A 20349-nucleotide genomic window follows, 5' to 3' on the forward strand; every position below is an offset into this window, starting at 1 on the left:
GGCGCGCAGGCCTCGCCCCCACGGAAACCACTGGCAGCCGACGGTGTGAGGCTGAGATACAGCGGCGGCGTCACGATCACTTTTTGCCCTGTTCCTCTTGGTCTCACGTTCCGCTTTCTTTGCTGACCTAGAGCACCGCCAAAATGTTTATAAATGCCTACCTTAATAGCTCAAAACCGAAGTATACCCCAAACTATTATCCCACAACACTTTAATACAATTTCTAACTGATTTCACAACACAAATTTAGAGTCTTCAATGAAACGAGTGTACATGATTTTTAAAATATGGTAGGAGGCATGGAGAGAACAAGCAAACTCAACACTCCAAGAACCCCAAATCTCAGAACTTTAAGGAAGACGTACTAACCACTAGTTCACCATGCTGCTCAAGTATGCATCTTTCAGCATAATTGTTACACCATTGTTTCGTCTATTTCCTCTCACCAAGTGAATGCGTACCTTTGAGATGACCTTGGTGTGACCTTTGACCCCTGGCCGCCACCATGATCACTTTTATCTTCAGGTTTGATGGTAATTTTACATTCCGCTTCAGTTGTGTTGCTCTTGGCCAGGATTGGTCTTCGTTTCTCAAAATCCACTGCCCCTGACACAATGTTCGCCCACTGTGGATGTTGTGGCCCTGGTGTTGACTGTACCGCCACACTACCAGGTGGTGCTGTCTGAGTGCTGGCAACATCCACATAATGATGCCCGCAACACCCACGACACTGTGGTTGACCGTTGAAGACCTTGTCAGTGACATCCTGCATCCTCTCCTGAAGTAACTGCCGGGCCTCCTGGCACCGGAGCCATGCCGTGTTCCAGACCCTCATTCCCCTGGAGCTCCTCAAGGCACTGGCCTGGGCCTTCAACTCCTGAAATTTTTCAACACTGAACTGAAGGAACTTGTCCTGAAAGAGTTGGAGGACAGAGCTGTCATCTGAGGCTAATATGCTGCTGTTGGTAGTCGGAACGGAGTTGAGCACTGTCTGGATGTCACACTGGCTGCCGTGAGGTCCAGGGTCTTTGTTGCCAGGCGCTGTCCTTTGACTACAGTCTTGGGCTTTAAGGATTCTGGGTTGATTCTGGTTCAGATAGTCAATACATTCAACAGCCAAGGATGTAGCCTGTCAAAAAAGAAGAAATACTGTACTGTAAAACAGTTCAACTTCTTCTGTAAATTTTTACATGTTGCATTCATGTGCCTATTAACTATTATCAGAAGCTATGAATGATTTTTGAATGTTGTCTTTGTCACTCCTGTAAATAACCGGTTGCTATGCTGAATAAATCAATATATAGACATGAAAATGTTGAAGAGGATTTTTGTTCTAATGCTTTGCACCTTATCCTCAATTTTAACATACAAATTGCACAATGATATCGATATTGTACAATTACCTGCTCACAAAAGTCACACACATTGACCATGATCCGCAGTTCCCGGCCACATGACTCCGCTCTACACAAGAAGTCGTCCAGGTCTGACTTGAACGCGCAGACCTGGTTGCTGAACGCCTGTGTCTCCGGGTATGACATCCCAGCCTGCTGGAGGTGCTCGGCCTCTTGCGCTAATGACATAGCATGGTGTCTACGATCCTGGGAGGCGATGGCGAGGTTTAGAGATCATGATGCTGTGTATTACCTCAAACTGTGCTGAAGTGCAGCGAGTACTGGCAACTCACATACTATTCACAGAGCTCGTGCAGCTATCAGATTTCATTTAGTACTATGATCAATTGCTTAATGTGCTTGTGTTACGGGGCTGAGCAACCCTGAAGATCAGACTCTTGAAATGGGCATAATGGTCACCAGTAGACTATTGACAAGACTCACATTAGCCTCTATAAGAAAAGCAGTGAAGCTGTTGAGGATCTGATCCAGTTGGTCTCCGGAATGTTCCACTGATTCGGCCTCCTGCAGATGGCGCTCACCCTCTACATAAAACCACTGCTGCAGCTGTAGAAAGAGAAAGATCATGAAAATGACTGATCAATAAATAACATTAAAATGTTCATTTCAGTCACTATCCTGGTGGCACATACTTGTGTGAAATGTCCTTCCATCTCTCTGACTTGCAGCAGATATTTCAAATGTTCCAGAGACATGTTGGAGCTCTGTACAAGGTTATGGACCTGCTCCTCCACATGGTTGTACAGGCTGGTCAGTGAGTCCACAGCGTCACTGCATGTAGGACAAAGCCAGTATAGTCTAATCAAAAAACTGATGCTGCAATTAAAATAAGCAGAATATGAAAGAAGCAAATTCATTTTGTGCCCACCTGAGATCCTCACAGTGAGGATATCTGTGGTCACTTTCCTTCCTCAGCCTCACCAGGATGGCCCCGCCCTCCCTCTGGAGGCTGACCAACCGCCTGTCCTCCAGCACATCACGCATCAAAGTCCTCTGGTCCATCATACATTGTTGCACAGCCTGGACAAGCAAGCACAGTTGCACTCAGAGATCAGATCATGAGAGACCAGGACTTAATAACTCATTTAATAACTTACCTGCTGATCACTGACCACGTGTGACACAATATATGGGTACAAGTATTGGAACACCTGGCCATTTCACCACCAAAAAGTCGTTATAAAAGCTTCCAATATTCTTGAATGACTTACTACAAGATTTTGGAGTGTGGGGGAATTTTGGGCCATTCATCCAGGACATTTGTAAGATCACTGACGAGGGACCTGAGACAGGGGTTGCCTCTCCTCAATCTCTATTCAACTTCACCTGAAAGGTTTTCGATGGGCTTTGAGGGTTAGGTTCTTCAATCCAAGCACACCTTTATGGAGTGAGCTTTTTGCATCAGCACCTTAGTGTGCACACTACGCATATGAAAACCTGCAGACATCTGGCTGCAGACATCATAGCTTCATCTGGCCAATAACTCACTAGACAGTTGACTCATACCGTAATTGCATCACGGCCTTTTGCAAATGTTGGACAATTTTGCACATCCTTGTCAAGATGGTACCATAATTCTTATTGCTGCGTTGGCGATTGTTGATCACTATTCCACACTACTGCACACTTTAACCTTTTCAGGGACAGCGGTTACAGCAATGGACAGCTGTTCATGTTATCAGGGTACAGGTTATCATTATTGGTGCATGAAAGGGTTAAAATACATCATCATTTCATTGCAGTGAAACACGGGCAATAGAGTACCTCTACAGAATTTGTCCTCCGGGGAGCTTTTAAATGACTGATTGCCCTCAGCAGCAGACCGGATGCGTCATGAAGATCCAATGCAAATGGAAAGAGTTTCTAAAGAAGAAAAAGATGTGGTCATCATTATTACCGCACAAGTAACTGTGTGTATGATTGGCTCCAGTAGAACAGTGCAAACTTCTACAGGTTCTTTGAGAGAAGTATTAGATTACTAATCATTTCTGGCTAGGGGTACAAGCAACTTGGTGGGTGGGCACGGCCCCCTCTGGCCTGCTCCTGGCGATGGGTGTGCCTGCCTACTCACCTGATGAAGCTCCAGCCAGTCACAGTGGTTGTAGGACAGTGTTCCATCCAGACGGGAAGTCCGTTGGCTCTCGTCTACCATCTTCATCAGGGCCTTCATCGATGTCACCACTTCAGTCTGTGTAGTCCAAAAAAAAGGAACATCAAGAGCTTTCATGCACCCTGTAACCTGATAACATGATAAGCTGTCCACTGCAGTAACGGTCGTCCCTGAAAGGGTCAATGGCCTTGCTTGTGTCTTGCCCCAAAAAAGGACTTTGTCGTTTTTTGCAATTCATTGTGATTTGTTGTTGTTTTTCCTTAAGTATGAGTTGACTAACCTGCATGGTGGGGCATCTCTCTGGTTGGGCACAGCTTTCTTTATCCACTAGAAGCACCAAGCTGTTCACCGCCTGGGGAGATTGCTCCTGAATACAATCGTTATTTTTGACATGTTAAACGATTTAAGTGCTGATTAAAATATGCTAAAAAAAACAACCCTGCCAAATGAATACATTTCAACTGACTTTTTGTGACCATTTCTATATTTATTCGTCATATGCACCAGTGGTATAGCAGCTAAAAATTGTACTCAAGCAAGAGTGCTGTTACTTTAAAATAATAAGACTTAAGTAAAAGTAGTCCTCAAAATAATTACTTGAGTCAGAGTAAAAAAGTAGCCAGTCAAAAAAATTACTCCAGTACTGAGCAGCTGGTGAGTGCATTCCCAGTCCTTGACTTATTATAATGAACTCATACTATCATTTCATTACATTGTATTAAGGTGCCAGGACAGGGCTGCTTGCACCCAACTATCAAGTACGTGATGATTGTTAATTCAGCCATATACTGTACATGAAAATCAGCCACATTATATTGAGGTGCCAGGGCAGGTGGCTGCTTTCATCAAATTATCAAGTACATGACGATTGTTAATTCAGCCATATACTGTACATGAAAATCAATGTATTTCTCATGAATTTACTGTTTTTCTGCAGGTGCCCTGTTAGGCCTCACCTGATGATAGAGTGGAAGTAGAGCAACATCTCCAAGAGCTCCTGGCTGGTCCTGTTAGAGCTCCATCCTTGGTGGTCTCCATAAAGCTCAGTGATCGGCCTACCTGACCTGTCTCTGCCTCCTGCAAAGGCCAATGAAACAAAAGGTTAGAAGTGCATCAAAAGTATAACCCCTTTAGATATTTAGAAGGAGGAGCTACGATCTTCATTTCCAAGCATCTTAACCCTTTCAGGGACAGCGGTTACTACAGTGGACATCTTATCATGATATCAGGTTCCAGGTTATCATTATTGGTTTCCAAGCATCTTAAGGTAAAAACGTATGGTTCACATTACCTTACTGTACACTTAAACTGACTATATTGCCACTTGTACAGTATATTCAGCGAAAGAACTATTTCAGGACAGATGATTGGAGTACTTTTGGAACCTGCCTGTGAGCGCTGCTACGCCTTGATAGAGAGGGTGAGCTATGGGGTCCGGAAACCCCAAAGGAAGGTGGTCTGGTCTGTGACTGGCATGAGCGGAGGATGGAAGAGGAGTCCTCTGAATTTCTGTTGCTGGAAGTGAAGCAATGGGTGAGGAGCTCTCTGTCTTTCTACCTGTGGTGGATTTACTTGGCCCATTTATAAAAGGATGGAGGCATTTTTATGGATCATCACTCATGCTTTATCTTAACTCATATGTATATAAACTCATATATAAATGTATATTATAATATCAAGTCGGTGCACCGTTTACCTGGAATGGCCATCTTCATTTTGTTGATTTGGGGTGAAACTAATTGAAAGGCTGTGCTTTTTTTACATTTGACCACGTGAAGCTGAGGAACATCTGCATAGACGTCATCATTTCGATCCCTCCTGACATTTGCGCCATCAACGAGGACCAACTGGCACTTCTCTGAGGTATCTACCACTGCGGTAGAGAGGGAGGAACATCTTCCATCGGATTCCCCTTTGCTATTCGGAGGTGAAACAGGCGTGGTCACATTTGGACTGAGCCCAGTGGAAGAGGGTGTATTTAGTTGTCCTTCACAAGGTTTGGGATGTTTGGAACAACCAGATGCTAAATTGTGGTGTTTGGTGGAGATCACACATGCCTTTGCAGGGTCACTGGTGCTCTCCAATGCTCCTTCATCATTTGTTCCACTCCCATTTTGTAAACCGATAAAAGTTCTGTTGCAATGTTCCCGAAAAGGCACAGTGGTCCTGTGAGTTAGGAATTCCGGTCTGCCGTCATGTCCGGGGTTGTCAGGCATAAAGAGAACAGCTTTAGTATCTCCCGGTTTCCAAAATAGAGCAGTGTTTTTTTCTCCTGATTCCTCACAGATGGCACCGCTGGCAATGAAAGTGTGTTGGTTTTGCATCCCGGATTTAGAGCAAATTTTTTGGCCATGACATTGAGGTGCACCTCTTCCAGTCTCTGTTGGTCTTCTGTCACTGCGATGTAAGATTTCCCCATCCTCCTGCACAACACCCAACATCCTGGCTCTGGCCTTCTCATGCTGAACAGTGACAGGATTTCGGAGAGCAGCCCTGTAGGATTCCCGATGACGACATTTCATCTCTTGACTTTGGGAAGACATTTTCCCTTGTCTCCTGGCCATGCACGGAGTACAGGGTTTCTCTGAGAACTTGACAGTGCGCACACACTGAAAAGCTTCAGTTGTAACAAGAAAAGGTTGACGGCATTGGGAATGGTCGAGATCAGGTGATGGTTCGGATGCCACGTTTGTGTGTTGTAATGGAGCAGTTTCTTTTTGAGCATCACCGTTTGCTTGTGTTTTAGATAAATGCAGGAGTAAGTGTTCTTTACGTGGCATTGACTGGCTGTGCATAATTGACTCCGGCGGTGCCCTTGGTTGCATTTGTACCTCTGCTTTTTGTTCCTTTGTTGCTAATGGAGTGCGTCCAAAGAGCATAGTTGCCTGCAGAATATCAGTGCAGTCTTCCTCAGTGGCTATCTGGTCTGAAGACTGACTTACTTGCTTTGTATTTTCAACCTCACCCATATTGTCAACTTTGCACAAATCTGTAGGGTTGCAAACATCCGTTGTTGGATTTAGTTCCGTCCCATCGACACGGCTGTCCCAAGTATTGGGCGATACCCAGCCAACAGGCTTTGGCTCTGTCTCCGTATTCTTGTCTCTGGCAAGCCTGGATGCGGAAGCGGTGCTAGTATCCACAAGGCAGAGAGACACCGCAATGCCGTGCTTGGCTGGACATATTCTGGTCTCAAGCGAGAAGGGAGGAGGATGTGAAAAAGACGGTACGAATGAGGTCTGTTGAATGACACGATACTGTTTGGTAGCAGTTTCCTTTGCAAGAGAAGGATCAACAGAACCGCTTGATGACAAATGATCAGGTCCATGAGCATGAGACATGGGAGGAGGTGATGGAGCATATGAACGAGGAGGACAGGCCATGCTATTGCTGGGACTTTGTGGCCAAACCACTAAGTCAAAGCTTCCAGTTCACATGGTGAGATCTCATCCAAAAGGTAAATGCAATTGTATGACGATTAGGGTCTCCTCCAGTGCTTCTTTTCAGAGACCTCCTCTTTCAGGTGGCTGCAGATCACAAAGCTGGATAATTGCTTCACAGAAGTTGTCGCTTTAAGGTTGCGTGATCCAAGGTCAAGGTGGATGATTACAGCGCCAACAAAATGTTCTAGATGAATGAGAAGAGAGAGAAAATATGAGTACTTTGTCAGCCGGAAAATATTTGTACCCAGCCAAAATGTCCAGTAGGGGACAGTGCAGTACACAATAATCCGAAATGGAAGCGGGTGTTTAGTCAATATTCTCTATTGCAAACGACTGCAGCTATTACATGATATAAATGCTTGATAATTGTACACTAGTGCACCTTTCAGCGGCAATATAATGATACCCAATAGAAGAGCCGCATTAAATATTCTGCCATTGGAATGGGCTGTATATGGCAGGAAAAAGTATGTAAACCATTTGGAATGGATCATAATGCATAACATGTAAACATTCACAGCACAGGAAGGAATAATTAAGTTAAGGATTGGATCTAATAACTGGTTGAGCATCTTTTGGCAGTAATAACCTCAACCAAACACTTCTTCTCGTTGCAGATTTTCAGCAAGATGGGTGGTGACGACGTACAATAGTGATCAAGATTTGCATGCTCCTCTACAAAAAAATGAATTAAAAAAATTCTGTGGTCACACAGCCATTGATCACACACGCGTGAGCACTAATTTACAGAGTATACTGGAGCAACGGTGCAATCAAAACCTTTATTAATGAGGCACCTTTCAATCTTTAAAAACAACACAAAGTGCTTCAGAAAAGAAATGATGAAAGGCACAAACAAATTCCCTCCCACCTACCGGGAGTTTGTGGACCCCTTGGGTATCCAAGACCAAAGTAGAAGCAGTTTAAAAGATTATTAAATACATAGACTGGTTGCTGAGGCAAGGATGAGCATCGAGTTGAGTCTTGCCGTGTTGTCCCTGATTTTTATTTATTTTTTAAATATATTTGAAACAATCAGTGTTAAAGACATTACAGTACAACTTACCATTCACTGTCGAACAAGTATTGCTTTCGTGCCATCTTGGTGCCAAGAAACTATGCTAAAGTGAGGGGAAAAGCTTCATTTAGAAAGGCCGTAGCCCCGTCTAATAGACTTGCACCAAAGCAGTCTAATAGCAGTGCTTTGCTATCGAAAGAGAATTCTAAACCCAATTGCTCATGGATTTTCACAACAGACTAAATTGTATTTTTGTCTACGTGAAAGCTACATCGTTAAAAAATTTTTTGAAAAAAGCTCAAAATATGTACGTATTTGACCTGTGCAACCGTTGTGCAATAGGATGCATTTTAAGGTTACATATTGAAAACATTACAGCGTATTTTGCTTTTGGCAGGGTGGTAATTTTATTTGTCTAATGGCAGGATTTCATTTCTGGAGTTTAGCATTGCATGGGCCACAGGAAAAAGGACACATTCATGCCTTTAATTACTTCTGCTTGGCTAGTGGCAGTTTTAACTGTCGAACAGAGATCAGTTTGTAAAGTGAGATTGAAAACGAACTCTAACGATCAATTACAACTTACAAAGTGCAGTAAGTATGAGGATGCCTGGGGCCGGTTGCATTCCTCATGGTGTTGTTAAATTGCACAGGTCCGTCACCTGTTGAGGAAACAGCTCAGCAAGCTCAAACATTTGGTGCTCACTGTCAAAATCGTAGCCAAACAATTTCAGCAAACGGCGTCACCGTGGTAGCTGCTCTCCGGGTTGCCATGGGCCCTCGTTTAAGTGTTTCACATTTCCTTTGACCCGTTTGAACTCTTTACACATTTAGGACAACTTTATTTAGCGCGCTAATGACCTCAGGGTGAATGCATATACACGTATGTCAAGGCTCGATGAGGAGGTGTACGGCATTAGGATGTGATGTCCAAGCGTTGACACATGGCATGAATTTGTTTTGCTTAGATATGACGTTCATCTTACTTTACATAAATGACTTAGGCAGGTTAGACAGCATATTTAAAAACGGGAAGTGTGGACATGTTTAACTTAACATTTATGACTGTTTACTGTAGCAGATCGTGAAGGAAAAAAAATCACTTTTAATACACCCTACAACCCAGAATAAACAGTCAGGATGATCATTTGGAGCTATTCAACAATGAGGCCTTTGCTGACTTTGCTGTGGCCGAATCACATCAGCTTCAGCAATTGCTTTTTGTCGGCCATCTCCTCCTAGGCAGTCGTATAAGCACTGCATCATGTAATAAGCCATACACTCTGTGTCACATTGCTGTTGCTCATTCTGTATCTGACATTCCATGTTTATTTCCTCCCCGACTATCTTATTACCTTGCATTATCATCTGGGACTACTGTCCACAAGCAGTCTCAGCCTGTCGACAGAGCCCTGTGACTCAATCAGGACACACCCCTCTGGGAAACAAACAAAAACAAAAACACTGGTCATCATGATGACATGGGGAAGGAGGATCGCACTTGCACTTTCTGCTTTTCAAATTATCACCCACACTGAATAGAGGTCACGGCATTCCGGTTTTTGCAAATTCACATGGCTCAACAAGTATCGTATTTTCTGCACTACAAGGCACACCTAAAAGCATTCAATTTACTCAAAAGCCGACAGTGCGCCCTATAATCCGATGGACCTAATATAAAGAGACTGTAACTCTCTTGACATTCCCCATTGAGTTGTTTCCTTATTAGTATTCCTACGCCATCTAGTGGTGATTATTAGCAGGAACCAATTGTAACCTAAAAAGGTTCTGCCCGACACTAACTGACACGTGCAGTCGCCAACACACACTCAAACAGACAGCTACTTTGTGAGCTCTGCGCAATTGACACGTGCAGTTGCCAACACACACTCAGCTACTAGCTACAGCTACTTTGTGAGCTCTGCGCAGCCATTATGAAACCATTATGAAGCGAAGATAATACCAAAAGCAGAGTTAACTACTGACTAAACGAAGAAGGAGACAAGCAAGACTTCTGAGGATATTTAGCCCCTTGTGGATAGTTTAGCCCCAGGACGTTGGTGTGCCTTTTTGTTGAATCAGAGTGTTAATCACAGACAAGACTTCTAAGGATATTTATCCTTTGGGGATGGTTTAGCCCCAGGACGTTTGTGTGCCTTTTTGTTGAATCAGAGTGTTAATCACAGTCAGACCTACCCACTCCTCCGAAAAAACTAACAAACAAACAAAAAATCAGCAACTGGGCTGGACGATGTGCAGGGTTAAAGAGGAGTGTTGAATAATCTGAGCGGAATAATCCATAGGACAATCGATTCTAAAAGTGACAGTCCTAGTGACGATTGAATGCTCTGGATAGATCTGAAAACGAAAATGTACTGGCAGTCTCCAACCAACCTGATGGAGTTTGAGAGAGGTGTTGCGAAGAGCAATTTGCAAAACAGCCCAAAGATTGTGGCATTAAATTAAGAAAAGGCTTGAGAGTGAACTTGTCATGGAAGGCGCACGAGCCATGTATTGAGAAAAGGCTGTGAATACATACGGTTTTTATTTTTTGTTTTAATTTCTCCCAATGTTTTTCATGTTTCTAATACGGGGTGTTATGTGTAGAATTTTGAGTTAAAAAAAACAAACAAACATAAAATTAAACCTTCTTCTCATTGTGAATGTTTGCCAAATACCGGATAGCTATCGCACATACAGTACATTTTAAATCAAATTGTTCTGATGGCTTCTAGATGCTGTTCGTGGTCTCAAAGGCGATTGTTACTATGAAGTTCGAGGGTTGTGGTAATGGAATAGGATTTTTAGTCATGATTCCTCTACAATCTTTTGTTTAAGTGACGCAATCCCTTGAGAAGTAAGGAAATCACAACAAACATTTGCCAAAAGTTCAGATCCGTCTCAGACACCAATGACCAAAATAAGCGTCAACATTTCCTCCGTTTATGTATGTCTTTTTTTGACTTTGAAAAACAAAACCAAAAAATATACAGAGATTCCCTCCTCCATTGCATTCTCCCCCCCCTGCATTCCAATCCCTGCAGAAGACTCATGCTAATGCTATGCTATTGGTTCTTCACTCACAATAGGACTGCACCAGGACGTTACTCGATTGAGTCGAAGAATCTCATTTATCTCCAACGGTACACTTGAGCTATCATTTTTGAATAAAAGCATTCACAACACTTGTCCTTGCCATGACAAAGCACCACGAGTGACAGAGGACCTCAACAATTTCTGAGGAAAATTCAATTTAGCCGTAAACAGATTAAAAGTGACAAGGAAGTTTTCAAACCAGAAGAACACAATTTCAAAGCGGAAAAACACAGTACATCTCTGCTCAACATTTTTGTGAGCATGCCTTTTTAGAATCGCCATCTTAAAGAATTCTGGATGTGGGACTGTTTGCTTCTTGGTTTGTTTCTGAAATTGATCGTTAAAATGTAATTTTGTTTCCTTTTGTGTAACAAAACGTTTTTTAATTGTGTTAATAATTACATGTAGAGAAAAAGGAATCACACTGCGGATAGAACAGTGCATGTAAACATACAGAGTCAGACTGCTCCATCAACCACAAAGAATGCCTTTCTGAAGAGAGGGGAGGAAAAAAACGGATGCTTTGTGTGCCACCGATCAGCACAGGGGTTAATTCCCAAACACTGAGGTTGCTCCGAAAGCAGTGGATGATGGTGGCAAGGGCGTGGCGGGTGGATAAATGGACACACACTCACACATAAGGGCTCGCCAAGTCAAACCTCCAGAAGGGCTGGGCGGGTATTTTAAAATTCACTTCCCTGCATAACATCATTCCAGTGACCCAGTGGCAAACAAATCAGCCTTATGTGCAAGCCCAGGCACACCCTCGCTCCAGCCAAAAGGTGCAACAACACGGAGGGAAAAGACACAGTCAGGGAGCACCCTCACATTTTCAAGTGGATGTACACTAGAAGGACAGACACAAGTGCCCCAACCAACATTTTTGAAGAGCCATCACGAGACAACTTTGTTTTTTTTTTTTGTTTGTTTTTCAGTTATGCTGCAAGAGAATCACAGTTGCTGATGCACTTGCAGATATTTTGAGTCATATAACCAAATACAAAATGAGAATACTTGCTCGGAGCTACAGTAGGACAAAAAGTCCAGAAGCTCACATGCAGTTTCACTGTATGAAGTGTCAAATAAGTGTGTGCTCATACTTAAGCACTATTGGAATAAAAATAAAGAGTACACATACGATTGTGTGTGCGTGTACACATACGTTTGTGTGTGTGTGTGTGTGTGTGTGTGTGTGTGTGTGTGTGTGTGTGTGTGTGTGTGTGTGTTTACATCTGAGATCAAATTTGCTACAGTGAAAAACCCCGTTGTGAAAAATTTCTTGCTGCAAACATGATTTCGTTGTAGAGGAGTTTCACTGTATTGTATTCCCTTTAGCGTAGCTCCATCTAATGGATGCATAACGCAACCCCACCCACTATTATAGCTTCTATTCGAAGTGTCTTATAATGCGGTGCACCCTCTATATGTAAACTGTTATAAAATAGGCCACTGAAGGTGCACCTTATATTCCGATGCGCTGTATAGTGCGGAAAATACAGTATATGCAAGTTAAGTACTGTAATTAAACTTGTACCAATGTTTTTGGACAGTTAGTGAATGGACCAACAGTCAGAGGAGTGATTATTTTGTCAGCATGGTGTAGCTCCTGGATGACTCACATGCCAAAGAGTTCAGCAGATAGATGGAGAAGGCTTGTGAAATCCAGCCTAATGCTCAGCAACGTGAAACCTTCACCTTGAGTCAAAACAGTCTTGCGGTTACACTGTGGGACAACAAGTCACACTTCATGCATGCGTGCAACACAAATGGCTGCTTGTCAAGACGCTGTAAATGAAAGACTTGGCTGGACTACATGGCTGAAGACAATGCCGTCACACAAAACGAATTGCATTTTCAGAACGTTACCAACATCTCTCCGCTAACCCCGCATTTATGTGTGCATATGTGAATGGACAGACAGCTGTTTAATATGTGGGACAGATGTTTACATTATCTGCATCAGGTTGTGCAGGCTAACGTTTACAATATGCGCCTGCAGCATTGACGGAGATTTGAGTGATGTGACAAACATATTGTGGTCGTAAAATACGCTGGCGTGTTTAAAAGAACACATTATGGAAAATTGATTTTTTAATCGCTTGTATACAAATAGTTGGGTCTCCGGAGTGACTGACCACAACACCAAGTGTGATATTACACAAGCCCATTAATCATTCATCAGCATTGGAGATTTTTTTATTTTTTTTATTTTACAGTCGTGCAATTTTATTTCTTACTGTCTTCACACTGAGTTTCTCAATCATTGACTTAGCATTTAACTGAGCAAAGATTCTCCATCCATCCACCCATTATCCGAACAGCTTATCCTCAAGAGGGTCGCGGGTGTGCTGGAGCCTATCCCAGCTGTCTTTGGGCAGCAGGCAGGGTACACCCTGAATTGGTTGCCAGCCAATCACAGGGGACACAAAGACAACCATCTGCACTCAGAATCACACCTAAGGAAAAGTTAGAGTGTTCCATTAAGCAAGTAAGCAGGTGGGAGGTAATCGGAGTACCCAAAGAAAACCCACGCAGGCATGGGAAGAACAGGCAAACTCCACACAGGAAGGCCGGGGGCTGGAATCGAACCCATGACCTCTGCACTGTGAGGCGGGCGAGAAAAACCTGTGCTCCACAGTGCCGCCCTTTAGAAAGCCTCATCATCCAATGTGAGGTATCTGTTACTGTTTTGGAGCCCTCATGTCTGGCAAGAAACCAAAAAAAAGTGCTTTCAAGACAATTGTATTGCTGTTGACAAAAAGAAGGGAAACAATAGCTAAAAATGAGAATGGCGTTCATGTTTCTCATCTTCCTATCAGTTTGGTGTAGTTAAAATGGAGTTCTGAACAATTAGCATGTTTTTATTTTCATACTTTTTGCAGAACGAAGTGTGTTTTCGTTCCTTTCTATACTGTACTGTGAGAAGAAGAAACGTTTGAGAAGAAGGAAAAGAACCCTCGAAGGAGACCCATTTGAAGCAGAACGATTTTGGTCCTGTGTTTCAGTGTGATGCCAGTCTGAAAAAAATTTCCAGCAGCAATGTGGATGACTGAGCAACATTGTTGGTTTTGTGAAGCTATGTTTACTGGTTTGGACAGTTTTCTAATTCCTGTTTTTGCTTACAGCGAGAGTTGGTGAACAATTTTTTTATGAATTAAGGACTGTGATTTGGATCTTGCTTGACTAGTTTTGTTCTAGTGCATCTGCTTTGCCCCCCCAAAAAAAAAGCACCAAAGGGAAACTGCTTTGCTTGCTTCGTGTGCCAGCTGCAAGCTACCCAATTGCAAGCTATCTAGCCACCGAATGGCTAGCTGCCATATGCTTGTCACTTGTGAGCAAAAAGTAGGGTTTTCTTTGTGTGAATTATGTTTTGAGATTTTACGTTACATGAGGGATTGATTTTCTTTTACACTTGTATAAAAGTGAAGAAATAAGTAGAAGAAATTGGTTTGCGGCGCAACGTTACCCCTACTCATTTGTCATTGAAAGAACGATTTAAAATAGTTTTAAAACATTCATAAAATATAACTGTAGATGTAAAATATTAATTTTACACTGAAAGAATGAACTAGCATATGTGTTTTTTTCTGGTTTTACAGAAATTGCTCATTTTAAATAGTCTTGTACTATGGATGGGTTGGCTGTAAAACTAAATTGACCTTCTGGGACTAAGAAATGATTCTGAATTTGAATACGAAAGCCAAAATATGACACAAGTGTTGCCAAAAGTCAAAGTAAAGGACGAATCCTAACAACAAATCAGACGTGATTTTTAAAATTGACACTTTCAAAAGACGAAAATGATGCATGAAGGTCATTCAAAGGTCAATCAAGGTTCGGTAGTTCACAAGATCACAACTAATAGGAAACTGTCACATTACCATCTTTTTGTCCTCCCGTTGTCATTCCCAATATTCATAGCAGCGTCGCTCACTGTGGTGCCCCGAGCTGTCCGAGCTTGAGAACTGCGACCGAGAGCTAAATGACAACTTTCAACAAGCTGTTTGCCTTTGCCGAGTTCTCTGCTTCAGCTTCATGTACTCACTCATTTCTCATTTCTACCCTCTGCCTCTCTATCCTCTGAAAATTCAGTCTCCCTGAGCACTCTCTTTCTGCGGCTCCGTGTCGAATGGCGCCCGCTAAGCTGGTCGGAAAGTGACAGTGTGACCAAACATGAGGAGAGGTGAGAGTGAGAGAGGGAGGAAGGCAAAGAGAGGGCGGGAGAGAGCTAGTAGCCAATCCAAGTACATATTTTTTTTCCACTCTTTTTTTTTTCTTATACCTACACAGAGGTTTGTTAATGTTCATGTTTGTCCCAAAAGCAGCACACACAGCAGAAACCATTCAGGTTTAATATTTAATATTTTCACAATGGAAATATTTTTTTTATTTCATATTCACGTAGCCACTTGTTGCTGACGAGTAATAATAATAATAACTTGTGTGGGGCTTTTCAAAATACTGAAAGATGCTTTTACACACCAGTAACTCCTAGTATGGCCAGGAGTTGTCAAAATCATTTTTGTCACCGGCCACATTGTACAGCTAGTTGCGATTTCCCTCACAAGGCTATTATGACTGCGAAATCACATAAATGTTTAATTGTGTTTCTGTAATTACTATCAAAGGTGTTGTGGTAACAAAATAAATGTATGCAATATCGCAACATTGTTATTGTTTTCATATATGAAATTTTAGTACAGATTTTATTCACAATCATGGAAGTGGACACACGTGATTTGCTTTCGCGGGCCACATAAAATGATGTGTCGGGACGGATCTGGCCCCCGGGCCATGTGTTTGACACCAGAGTACAGCAAAAACAACACTTGGGTTTATGAGATCTTCGCACTAAGCCACAATTAAGATACCCTTTCATAGTGCACATTTACACAGATGCCTTGACTGTTTGTTTTTACTGTTTGTTCTTATGTCTTTGTTCATAGTATACTGCCCCCAGGTGGCCAAGTTGAGCACATCAGCAGGAGCAACATCATGACCAATGAATTGAAGCAAAAAAAAAAAAAAAGTGACAAAAACGATGTAATTCTTTAAATTCTGTTAAAATCATTGCTGTATGTATTCATAAAATACAATTTTTATTTTGTTGTTTTTTTCCACATTAAAATACATGTTATACATTTTTGGGGAAGGCTGAGATATATTCATGGGATTTAGATAAACTTCAATGGGTGAAGATGATTGGAGGTACACAAGTGTTCTGCGTTACAAGCGTAGACAAGGAACGAATAAATAATGTCATATCGCAAGCCCTCACAAACTGAAAGACACCTTTCAAAGCATCAATACTTAAGCACTGGGACTGAAAACACGAGATTCTGAATCATTGTGATGGTACGCTGGCTTGTCATGAATAGAATAACATCGCTGCTGCTGCCATGGTGACCGAGTATCAGCTACTTAAGGTTCATCTAGTATAGCCTTTTGTATGTGTGTGCTAATGTCTCTAAAGAAATACTGTAGGGGTTCAGCACTTGAATTTTCTATGAACCGTAATGCAGTAGCTTAATTGATAGTTTTACAACTTAGGGTAAACACTGAAGCAAAAATAATCATAAAAAAATACTTCTATTAGCTACCAATGAAATGGTTAAATAGGGTGAAGGGCACAAAAGGACCAAAAATGAAGCCTCGACTAAGGAGGTGAGCGTGACTCTAAGTCACTGGTGTCAAACTCAAGGCCCGGGGGCCAGATCTGGCCCGCCTCATCATTTTATGTGGCTTGCGAAAACAAAACAAGCATGTCAACTTCCATGATGCTGACTAAAATCACTACCAAAATGTTTAATTCTCATATGGAATAAATAAGAAACATATTGTAAGCATTTTCTTGTAACCAAACCCCTCATTACAGTAACATGCAATAGTTGAATAAACCGTTATTATCGACTTTTTAAATTTGGTTTCAGTCATAACGGCCCTCCAAGGGAAACGATAACTAAAATGTGGCCCACGACAAAAATGAGTTTGACACTCCTTCTCTTAGTGAAGAATGAAGTCAGAGAAGAAAAAAAAGGTTTCAAACAGTAGTGGCACTGCTATTGGGTAAAACATCATACCAAAGTGCAGCTGCGGTGAACCGGCGGGAACGTCTTGTCTTAGTTGATCTGAACTGACCAGATGGAGACAAGTCAGAGAAAAAAAAAAGACGCTGACTGGCACGAAAGTCCATCAGAAGAATTCAACCTATGTACAAGTGTAAAACATACCGGTGAGAATGCAGCCTCAACGTTTAAATGTCAATTGCTTTCACGCCTATTTTAGTTAGCTTCTCTTCTCGTCTCTGTTCTTAATGCTTTTTTCTCTTAGGCACTGTGTAAAAAGAAAGTGAGATGTAAAGTACTGTGGACATGTTTTCTCCAGACATTTCCTGCTTCGACGCGTGTGTGTGTGAACGGCCGTTCAGTTAATTGGATGTTTGGATTTATTAGCCCTATAAAGACATACAGTATATGGAATTGGTAATCTGGTGCCCCATTAGCTGTGGAGCTTTTGATGCACGCAGAAAAAAAAACACATCCAATGTGATGGAAAGGAAATCAAGTCTTAACTCTTGCGTGTTTTGTTGTTTTTGTTGCTATTGCTTTTAATGTTGTTCTCTTAGTGCCCCGGTTGCTCGGGTCCTCCTGCGGCCTTTGCTAATGCACTGACTCTTCTGGGTGACATGGCAAATATGCAGTGGTCACAATGGAGAGTGACGTTTGGTGTGTGCGCGTGTGTGTGTGTGTGTGTGTGTGTGTGTGTGTGTGTGTGTGTGTGTGTGTGTGTGTGTGTGTGTGTGTGTGTGTGCGCGTCTGTGATGGCCAGAGGAGACAAGCTGTTGAATCAAGCGGACACAGAGAAGGCTTTATTGCCCTTGTCCCATTTCCTTGCATTCCCATCTTACATCGACATATCAAGTACATAAGCAGTACATTTGACTGAACTCTCCTCCCCAGCTTTTGAGCAATACTTATTCCAAATGAAGGTGCAGCTCCGACAAGGGAACAAGAGAAGAACGTGAAAAGAATATGCTTTACACAAAAGTAAGCAAGACTTACAAAAAGTTAAAGACGCATGACCCCTGTGTCAACATACACGTCGATCCTGAAGTTTACCGACAGCCATCAAAATCCTAATCGCTGTTATGGTTAAGTATGAGCAACAGCAGTGTGTGTGATCATATTAACCATGGCCTGTCATCGTTGTGTCTTCATCTTTACATGAATTCAAGCAGACATTAAAACAAAACCGCCACGCTGTACATGGCACTGACTTTATGCGTGATCATAATGTAGTGTGTCAGAACACGGCACGCGTGCGTCTGTGCACGTTATAACCTTAATCTAGCGGGGTGTTTAGAAACTGCTAATCCCAGCAAATGATGGAACTAATGAACCTCAGGCCGGGGCAATCTATTCTTAACTCCAAAAATCTTCAGAACTTCAAGCTTGCGTCTTCAAGCTCCGACTTAGCAGCTCGCACCTCATTAGCATTCTGTACGACACTTAGCATAGCTGCAGACAAATCTCCTACAGCGAGCAAGCCTGGGGTCAATGCAGGGCTACGCAGAAAGTGCTTGGAGTTGACAGTTCGAGAACGAAATAGGTTTGTGCTGCTTTTCCTATTGCACTCGCCTCATTCTTTCATCCACCAGTTTAGTTTTGGACAACATCTCATGTCCTTATTTAACCGGTTATCCCATTTTGTTAGAAGGAATCGTTTCTTAAGTTAGAATATTGGTTGATCGCTAACCTTTACTCCACTGTGCTACCTGTGGTGGATAAATCAGGCAAAATCAACAGGTTGAAACAGAGACTGGTCCAGGACACACGCACACACACACACACACACACACACACCGTATTTTCCACACTATAAGGCACATCAAAAAGCATTCAATTTTCTCAAAAGCTGACAGTGCGCCTTATAATTCGATTTCTTGGATGTAGTATTTCAAATGTTCTGTAAAGCGCTTTGTTACAGCTGCAGCGGTTGTGAAAGCTCCATAAATAAAGCTGGATTGTATTGCGTTCCCTTTAGCGTAGCTCCCTCTAGTGGATGCACAACTTAACTGCAGTCACTATTGCGGCTTTTACTCTATGCGCCTTATAATGCGGTGTGTCCTATATATGAAAACAGTTTTAAAATAGGCCATTCATTGAAAGTGCGCCTTGTACTCCGAAGCGCCTTATAGTGCGGAAAATATGGTACTCAGTATTTCTTTAGTATATGAAGTTTGAAATCTCTGTTTTACTTTGTATTAATTGGTTAGGTCGAACAAACTCACACAAACTCACGCCCCTGACCGTTATGCACATACTTTTAAGAGTGATGTGTATTGTAGACGGTTTAAAATTCGATGACTTTCTTAAATCATATCTCCAACCTCTGTCATTCGATCTTTTTGGATGCTAAATGATAACAGACTGCTTCATGTAGTATTTACCCCGTTACTTTTTTTTTAACCTCCGCCTTTTACTTTTTTTTTTTTTTTTTTTTAACCTCTGCCTTTTGGCCGATATTTAAAATGTATTGGGGTCTTGAACAAATTTTCAATGAGTAGTGTTTTTACATCGACACATTTAAAAAAAATCCCTCACAGTGAGAACATCGGTCCAATGAGCTGATCTCTAACAAGAGCATCATAAAACCCATGGCAGGGACAATTTCTTTATTGTTGTAAGGCGACCATCAAACAAGCTGAAAACAGCTACTTAGCCATGCACACTGCATAACTAAGGACCACAAAAAAAAAAAACCCAACTTAACCACACAGTCTAAAGAATAGAATGGTGGGAAAGACACGATATCCACAACATTCAGCTTGAACTTAAAATACGGACAGTTTTTCAGCGCTGTCTCCTCGTGTGTGTGTAGATATATAATCAAGTGGTCAGCAGACAGTAAAAAAAGAGACTATCCTGGTAAAGTTCATGTGTGTGTCCTTGTATGCGTTTTCTCCCACCAAAATAGAGGCTGCAATCCAAACAGCAGCCTCTGGCAGTACAATGCGGCGCCTCTCCAAACCACACTACTGTACGTCCTATATGTGTAAAACACAAAATTTCTTCAAGCTAAAGCAATGGCTGATATCTTGTCAGCCAGGTTCAGTCTACTGTGTGTGTTATTTTAAACAGAAGGCTTCAGGTGGGGGGTGGGAGGGGGGTAATGCTTTGGGGTGGGCTGTGCTGTGCGCTCTTTAACCCTCAGCTGTGTTGGGCGCGCCGGTTCATGCTGCCACAATGAGGCACATACATATATGGA

The 20349-nt window shown here is 42.3% G+C and overlaps 1 protein-coding gene across 1 annotated transcript in view; it reads right to left on the bottom strand.

Moving 5' to 3' along the window:
• The window catches only part of LOC109517757 (uncharacterized), a 22378-nt gene extending 7148 nt beyond the window's left edge, over positions 1-15230 (bottom strand). Inside the window, exons 1-14 of the mRNA XM_019873096.1 lie at positions 14964-15230; positions 5222-7152; positions 4915-5040; positions 4482-4602; positions 4170-4176; positions 3806-3892; positions 3487-3603; positions 3180-3278; positions 2284-2435; positions 2048-2186; positions 1839-1961; positions 1404-1601; positions 462-1129; positions 23-127 (exon numbers count right to left, since the gene is read on the bottom strand). Of these exons, the coding sequence (XP_019728655.1) occupies positions 23-127; positions 462-1129; positions 1404-1601; positions 1839-1961; positions 2048-2186; positions 2284-2435; positions 3180-3278; positions 3487-3603; positions 3806-3892; positions 4170-4176; positions 4482-4602; positions 4915-5040; positions 5222-6908 (3629 nt within the window). The 5' untranslated portion in view covers positions 6909-7152; positions 14964-15230. The remainder of the gene's footprint in view (positions 1-22; positions 128-461; positions 1130-1403; positions 1602-1838; positions 1962-2047; positions 2187-2283; positions 2436-3179; positions 3279-3486; positions 3604-3805; positions 3893-4169; positions 4177-4481; positions 4603-4914; positions 5041-5221; positions 7153-14963) is intronic.
• Between the last annotated feature and the right edge of the window lie 5119 nt (positions 15231-20349).

The sequence above is a fragment of the Hippocampus comes genome, unplaced genomic scaffold (assembly GCF_001891065.2).
Source record: "Hippocampus comes isolate QL1 unplaced genomic scaffold, H_comes_QL1_v1.1 scaffold28, whole genome shotgun sequence".
Lineage (NCBI taxonomy): Eukaryota > Metazoa > Chordata > Actinopteri > Syngnathiformes > Syngnathidae > Hippocampus > Hippocampus comes.